This window comes from Callithrix jacchus, chromosome X, assembly GCF_049354715.1.
Source record: "Callithrix jacchus isolate 240 chromosome X, calJac240_pri, whole genome shotgun sequence".
NCBI lineage: Eukaryota > Metazoa > Chordata > Mammalia > Primates > Cebidae > Callithrix > Callithrix jacchus.
The window spans coordinates 82,479,761-82,488,072 of record NC_133524.1 but is presented as its reverse complement, the minus strand read 5'-3'; the positions used below and the strand labels follow the sequence as shown (position 1 = coordinate 82,488,072).

Here is an 8,312-nt window from a genome sequence, read left to right as displayed (position 1 = left end):
TCTAAATAATCTCTACCCCAAATCAACAGAATATAAATTCTTCTCAGTGCCACACGGCACTTATTATAAAATTGACCACATAATTGGAAGTAAAACACTCCTCAGTAAATGTAAGAGAACTGAAGTCATAACAAACAGTCTCTCAGAACACTGTGTAATCGAATTAGAACTCAGAATTAAGAAACTAATTTAAAATCACACAATTTTATGAAAAATTGAGCAACCTGCTCCTGAATGGGTGAATAATGACATTAAGGCAGATAGAAAGATGTTATTTTAAAACAATAAGAACCAAGAGACAACATACCAGAATCCCTGGGACACAGCTAAAGCAGGATTAAGAGGGAAATTTATAGCACAAAATGCCCACATCAGATAGCTAGAATGATTCAAATTAACACCCTAACATCACAATTAAAAGAGCTAGAGAGATGAGAGAAAACTAATCCAAAAGCTAGCAGAAGACAAGAAATAACTAAGATCAGAGCAGAACTGAAGGAGATAGAGACACAAAAAACTCTCCAAAAAAAAATCAACAAATCCAAAAGCTGTTTTCTTGCAAAAATAAAGAAAATAGACCACTAGTTAGACTAATAAAGAAGGGAGAGAAGAATTAAATAGACACAATAAAAGTGATAAAGGGGATATCACCACTGACCCCACAGAAATACAAACTACCATCAGAGAATACTATAAAAACCTCTACGCAAATAAACTAGAAATTCTAGAAGACATGGATAAATCCCTGGATGCCTACACCCTACCAAGGCTACACCAGGAAGAAGTTGAATCCCTGAATAGACTGATAAGAGGCTCTGAAATTTACGTAGTAATTAATAACCTACCAACTAAAAAAAAAAAAAAAAGCCCAGGAACAGATTTAGAGCTGAATTCTACCAGAAATACAAACAAGAGCTGGTACCATTCCTTGTGAAGCTATTCCAAACAATTGAAAAGGAGAGACTCATCCCTAACTCATTTTATGAAGTCAGCAACATCCTGACACCAAAACCTGGCAGAGATACAACAAAAAAAGAAAACTTCAGGCCAATATCCCTGATGAACATTGATGCAAAAATCCTCAGTTAAAATACTGGCAAACGAATTTAGCAGCACAACAAAAAACTTACCCACCATGATCAAGTTGGCTTCATCCCTGGGATGCAAAGCTGGTTCAACATACGCAAAGCAGTAAATGTAATCCATCACATAAACAGAACCAAAGACAAAAACCACATGATTTTCTCAATGGATGCAGAGAAGGCCTTTGACAATATTCAACATATCTCCGTGTCAAAAACTCTCAGTAAACTAGGTATTGATGGAACATCTCAAAATAATAAGAGCTATTTATGACAAACCCACAGCCAATATCATATTGAATGGGCAAAAGCTGGAAGCATTCCCTTTGAAAAACGACACAAGACAAGGATGTCCTCTCTCTCCACTCCTATTCAACATAGTATTGGAAGTTCTGGCCAGGGCAATCAGGCAAGAGAAAGAAATAAAGATATTCCGATAGGAAGAGTGGAAGTTAAGTTGTCTGTTTGCAGATAACATTATCTTATATTTAGAAAACCCTATCATCTCAGCCCCAAAACTCCTTAAACTGATAAAGCAACTTCAGCAAAGTCTCAAGATATGAAACCAATTTGCAAAATAACAAGCATTCCTTTACAGCAACAATAGGCAAACAGAGAGTAAAATCATGAATGAACTCTCATTCACAACTGCTACAAACAGAATAAAATACCTAGGAATACAGCTAACAAGGCATGTCAGGGACCTCTGCAAGGAAAACTGCAATCTACTCCTGAAGGAAAGCAGGGGACACAAACAAATGGAAAAAAAATTCCATTCTCATGGATTGGAAGATTCAATATTGTGAAAATGGCCATACTGCTTACAGTAGTTTATATATTCAATGCTATTCCATCAAACTATCATGGATATTCTTCACAGAATTAGAAAAAAACTATTTTAAATTTCATAAGGAATAAAAAAAGACCCCATATAGCCAAGGCAATCCTAAACAGAAAAAACAAAATTGGAGGCTTCACATGACCTGATTTCAAACTATACTACAAGGCTACAGTAACCAAAACAGCATGATACATGTACAAAAACAGACATGTAGACAAATGGAGCAGAATAGAGACCTCAGAATTAACCCTATACATCTACAACCATCTGATCTTCAACAAACCTGACGAAAACAAGCAATGGGAAAAGGATCTCCTATTTAGTAAATGGTCTTGGGAAAACTGGCTAGCCATATGCAGAAAACTGAAACTGGACCCCTTCCATATACCTTACACAAAAATTAACTCAAAATGGATTAAAGACTTAAATGTAAAATCCCAAACCATAAAAACCCTAGAAGAAAATCTAGGCAATACCATTCAGAAAATAGGCATGGGCAAAGACTTCATGATAAAAACGCCATAAGCAATTGCAACAAAAACCAGAATTGACAAATGGGATCTAATTAAACTAAAGAGCCTCTGCACATGAAAAAAAAACCTATCATCAGAGTGAAAAGGCAACCTACAGAATGAGAGAACATTTTTGAAACTACCCACCTGACAAACGTCTGATATCCAGAATTTACAAGGAATTTAAACACATTTACAAGAAAAAAGACAACCCCATTAAAAAGTTAGCAAAGTATATGAGCAGACACTTCACAAAAGAAGACATTATGTGGCCAACAAGCATATATAAAAAAAAGCTCAACATCACTGATCATCAGAGAAATGCAAATCAAAATCACAATGAAATACCATTTCATGCCAGTCACGATGGTGATTATTAAAAAGTCAGGAAACAATAGATGGTGGCAAGGCTGTGGAGAAATAGGAATGCTTTCACACTGTTGGTGGGAATTCAAATTTGTTCAACCATTGTGGAAGAGAGTATGGTGATTACTCAAGGATATAGAACCAGAAATACCATTCAACCCAGCAATCTCATTACTGGCCATATAAACAAAGGAATATAAATCATTCTACTATAAAGGCACATGCATATGGATGTTTGTTGCAGCACTATTTACAATAGTAAAGACTTGGAACCAACCCAAATGCCTATGAATGATATATTGGATAAAGAAGTACATATACACCATGGAATACTACACAGCCATAAAAAGGAATAAAATCTTTTTTTTTTTTTTTTTTTGGAGACAGAGTCTCACTTTGTCACTGGGCTGGAGTTCAGTGGCACAATCTTGGCTCACTTGAATCTTGGTCTCCGGGTTCAAGTGATTCTCCTGCCTCAGCCTCCTGAGTAGCTGGGACTACAGGCACATGTCACCATGCCCAGTTAATTATTTTGTATTTTTAGTAGAGATGGATTTCACCATGTTGATAAGGATGGTCTTTTTCTCTTGACCTCGTGATCCATCTGCCTTGGCCTCCCAAACTCTTGGAATTACAGGTGTGAGCCACCATGCCCAGCTGAGATCATGTTGTTACATAGGTATACATGTGCAGCAAACCACCACTGCATACGTGTACCTACGTAACAAACCTGCACATTCTGCACATATATCCCATTTTTTTAGAAGAAATAAAGAAAAAAAAGAAAATTATTTCCTCCATAAAAGCAATGAGATAACTAGCAGTAAGTGTCAGAATCAACTTTTTTAGAACTCTAGAAATTAACCACATGCTTGCAGCAATTTGTGGCCACTTACTCAAGTAAATCAACTGAATATTGGAAAGAACAGTGAGCTTTGTTGCATTTTAATTTGCCCTATTCCCATTATCCCACTGTGAACTTTCACAGTAGCCTTGAAAACCAACATCCTGCAATCATGGTGACAACTAGGAGCTTGACAGACATCAGCAGAGGCCGAACAGGGTTGGAGATTCTTCAAAGACTCATTCCCAAAGAATTGTCTTTAATTGACATATCTGGCAAACACTAATCTACTTTTGTCTCGATGAATTTGCCTGTTCTGGGCACTTCATATAAATACAGCTGTATGATACATTACCTGGTTTCTTTCACTTGGCATAATGTTTTACAGTTCATCCATGTTGTAGCATGTATTACAACTTCATTCCTCATTATGGCCAAATAATATTCCAATGTATGCATATGTCACATTTTGTTATCCATTCATTGGTGGAGGACATTTAGATTGCTTCCACTTTTTTGCTCTTAGCAATAGTGCCACTATGAACATACATGTCTAAGTCTTTGTATGGACATATGCTTTTTTTTAACATTTTTATTTTACATGTGCAGGTTTGTTATATAGGTAAACTGCATGTCATGGAGTTTGGTGTACAAATTATTTCCTTACCCAGGTAATAAGCATAGTGCTCAATAGGTGATTTTTTAATCCTCTCCCTCCTCCCATTCTCCACCTTCAAGTAGGTCCTAGTGTCTTTTGTTCCCCTCCTTTTGTCCATGTGTATCCAATGCTTAGCTCCCATGTTTAAGTGAGAATATGTGGTATATGATTTTCTGTCAAAAACAGGTTTCTGTCAAGAACCAAGGTTTAGTTTGCTTAGGATAATGCCCCTTAGCTCCATCCATGTTCCTGCAAAGCATGGTCTTGTTATTTTTTTATGGCTGTGTAGTATTTCATGGCATATAAGTACCAAATTTTCTTTATCCTATCTATCGTTGATGAGTATTTAGGTTGATTCATGTGAACATATGTTTACATTTTTCTTGGGAATGTGCCTCAGGATGGAATTACTGGATCATATTGTAACTCTATAATTAACCATTTCAGGAATTGCCAGACGATTTCCCAAAGCAGCTGAATCATTTAACATTCCCAAGAAGTCTTTAAACATTATATTTAACTTAGTTTTTAAAAAATGTAGTTTAATATAACAATTTTTATAAGACCACTTATGAACATTTTATGGGAACATTCTGTGGCAAAGTCTATTCTAATCAAACAAACAAGGACCTCTTCCTCACATTGTCATTGCAAAAATAAAAAATAAAAATAGGGGACTTAGCACACTTTGTCTCCTAAAAATGTATAACAGTAACAGGCAAAAAAGTTGGAAGATGGTTTTGTGAGGATCTAAACTCATCTTCCGCTTGTTAACACAGCAAGTAATGGGTAAATATTAGCCTGAAGTTTTCAATACAATGCTGTTACTTTAGTCACACTTTCTTTGGTTCTGGTTATATAAGGTTGATATCATGAAAACTAGAGAAAAATTTTTTTTAAATTGTAGTCTTTAGGATTAAATGCTAGCAATCCTTAGCTAGCAGCTATAATTTTATTATAGCTTTTTAAAAAATTCCTTATTTTATGCCCTTTAAAAATATAGAGGTAACTTACAAAACCTACCTGAAGCTGTAAATAAGTTCCTGAGATTATTTTACAAATTAAAGCATATTACTAATAATTTCGCTTCTTGAAATTCCATTTTCAGTCCAATTTATGTTAATATCACCCTTTCAATGTTCAAAGAAGAAAAATCTGCATGTGTTAATGTCTACCTGTCATACCAGTCTTGATTCCTTCTTTAGCAGAGCAGCAAAATGAAGGGAAGTGAATTACTATCCTCCTCCTTCTGTTATTTTTCTCTACGGACTCCACTGTTCTGAGAATGGTATCCATATTTTACACTAAGAATTTGCATACAGAAACTGCATTGTAACACAAATACACTTTTAAGCAATGGGAAATTTGAGTTTTCCTTTATACATTTGGCTGCTGCTGACCAATGTTGAAATTATGACAGTCTTTTTTTTTTTTTTTTTTAGTTTTTAAAAGGAGGATTTATTTGACAAGTTTTACTTAGCGCAATATACCTAAAAGGAAATCAATACAATGAAAGATTTAAATCAAGGCCTCTGAATTTTGTACAAACACCAAGACCAAAATCCTGAAGGACTGGTACTGCATCTCAAATTTTTCCCATTAACTTAAAAAAAGCTTAAACTTACATGCCTTACAGGTTATTAAATGAAACTAGAATTAACAAACATGCCAAAATGTTTCACTTTTAATTGTAGACACAGCTCCTATATTGAGTTTAAAAAAAAAAGCATGTCTTTCAACATGCATCTGAACAGTGTTCAATGCAAAGGGTAACACTTAATATAATTCAACTGCTTTTAACTAAATACGCTTACTGCTTAAGTATATCCTACAATATAACTAACTTGAGAAAAGTTGGAACTTGTTTAACAGTTATAGTTTACTCAGCTTCACTGTTATATCCTAGATAAGTATTGTATTAAAAAATACTGAGCCTCAAGTCTTCATAAGAATCCTGATTTCCACTTAAAGAGAAAGCATAAATCACAAGCTTGTATTACAGAAACTGTTAAACTGAAGTTTTGTTTTTTCTTTAAAAAAAAGTTGACCAAGAGTCAGTGATCAGGATCAATCAATTACATTCCCCATCCACCACTCATACTGGACATGCTAGACATCCCTCCCATTCCGTTCAACGCCCAAAGATGCATGGCTTCCACTACTGTAGTAGCTGCTGTTCATTGCTCCTTGGCTACCTATGCAATGTTTGATTGAAAATCACTGGAGTTTTCCTGTAAAACTTGGTCGTATCCACTCATGCTGCTCTGGCCACCATAGCCGCCTCCATAACCACCACTCAGCTGCTGGCTGGCTGGGCCACCATAACTGGACTGGTTTGACAAGCCCATGCCTCCCATCATTTGGCTACCATAAGCATCACCGCTTGCTCCTGCTGTAGAATTCAAGAAGAGTTCTACATATCTGTGTTCGTAAGCACCACTGCTTGCTCCTGCTGTAGAATTCAAGAAGAGTTCTACATATCTGTGTTGCATATTTGCTTTGTCTTTTGACATAGCTGCCACAGCATCTTCATGAGTTGCAAACTCGACATCTGCTTCACCAGTTACTCTGCCATCAGGACCAATTTCAATGTGTACTCTCACAGGATTGAGTGGTGAAAAAAAATTATAAATGTCATTCTCAGTAGCTCTGTAAGGTAATCCACGCATGTGTACACAGTGTCCTGTTGTGCTCTGGAAAGTAGAGCCACCATCCCCGTATCTGTGATCAGACATTCCTGAAAAACAGTAATTGAGGTCTCTTCCAAATCTATCTGGCCCAAACCCATAGCCATCATTATAGCCATTGTAATCGTCATAGCCTCCATAGCCTCCACTATAAGCACCACACCTCATCCTTTCAAAGCCTGCTGCTCTGCCAATGCTGTTATATCCTCTGCCAGCCCCAGGTCTGTCATAGGGACCTGGCCGCTGCATGGCCATAAACTTTCGTGGTGGGTCATAGTGAGTTCTAACTTCAGCTCTACTGCTCTTAAAGATTTCAATATACCTGTGCCCTATTCTTTCCTTGTGTTTCTTTAGAGCCTTTTCAGCTATTTCCTGTGAAGCAAACTGCACGAAGGCCTCCACCGTACTCCTCCCCTGGAAGTCCACCGGCAATGTTATCCCATTTGGCACGATTTCCAACCCTGAGAAGAACTGAAAAATTTTTTCCTTGCTACATTCAAAGGGAAGTCCTCTAAGACGTACAAAGCCATCATTGGCCGTGTCAGTACTATTTGGACCAGTATGCTTCAACACCCAATCCATTTCAACGTTGTTTGACTTGAATACTTCATCATATCTGTGTCCCATAGTTTCTCTGTCTTTTTTCAGGGCCAATTTGACTTCATCTTCTGATTCAAGTTCAACAAAAGCCTTGCCACTCGGTCTGCCTTCTCTGGTGTAGATGAAATGAATACCTTGAGCCCCATTTTGAATTTTGCAGTCAGAAAAAAACCTCTGCACTTCATCAGCCGAGCAAGACCAGGGCAACACCCGGACCTTCACCACGAATCCCTCTCCACCTTCGGTGCCCAACATCATTGTCTCTTACGCGGTCCGGCGTCGAAACAAACCTGACACCCAACTCCAGCGTGGGTAAGACGAAATTGACAGTCTTTATAGTAGTCATTTCATGGCAGCTGTTATACCAAATCACAGGAAACTGTATCTTCGGGGTCAAAACACAGTTTACATAAATCATTGCATATATACATCTGTATTCTGTAAGAAAACATAGGGATCTGTGTTTGAAGAGTCTATCCAAGGTTAACTTGTAGGTTAAAAAACTTCATGACAGCCTGAAATGAATTCTAAACCTTGAACAAAGGGAAAATGAGAGAAACAAGGGGAAACCTTTTTTTTTAGCCCTTTCTTCCCTTCCAACACCAGCCTACCCAGTGATGACAGTAGCTGCTATTTTCCACTAGTCTGGAAATTTTGGTTACGTGGCTAGTGCTGCTGCATCTAGGATTTCACTGAAAAAAAAAATATAGATATTGCTGCCA

At 37.1% G+C, this 8,312-nt stretch overlaps 1 protein-coding gene across 1 annotated transcript; it reads right to left on the bottom strand.

The window, feature by feature from the left end:
• Positions 1-5,971: 5,971 nt before the first annotated feature.
• Positions 5,972-7,914, bottom strand: LOC100408887 (heterogeneous nuclear ribonucleoprotein H-like). The gene has a single exon (XM_078363273.1). It carries the CDS (start codon positions 7,846-7,848, stop codon positions 6,499-6,501), a length of 1,350 nt encoding a protein of 449 aa, XP_078219399.1. The 5' UTR covers positions 7,849-7,914; the 3' UTR covers positions 5,972-6,498.
• Between the last annotated feature and the right edge of the window lie 398 nt (positions 7,915-8,312).

Bases quoted from the DNA above. Each gene is read 5' to 3' on its own strand.
- LOC100408887 (XM_078363273.1), bottom strand. From the start codon at position 7,848: ATGATGTTGGGCACCGAAGGTGGAGAGGGATTCGTGGTGAAGGTCCGG.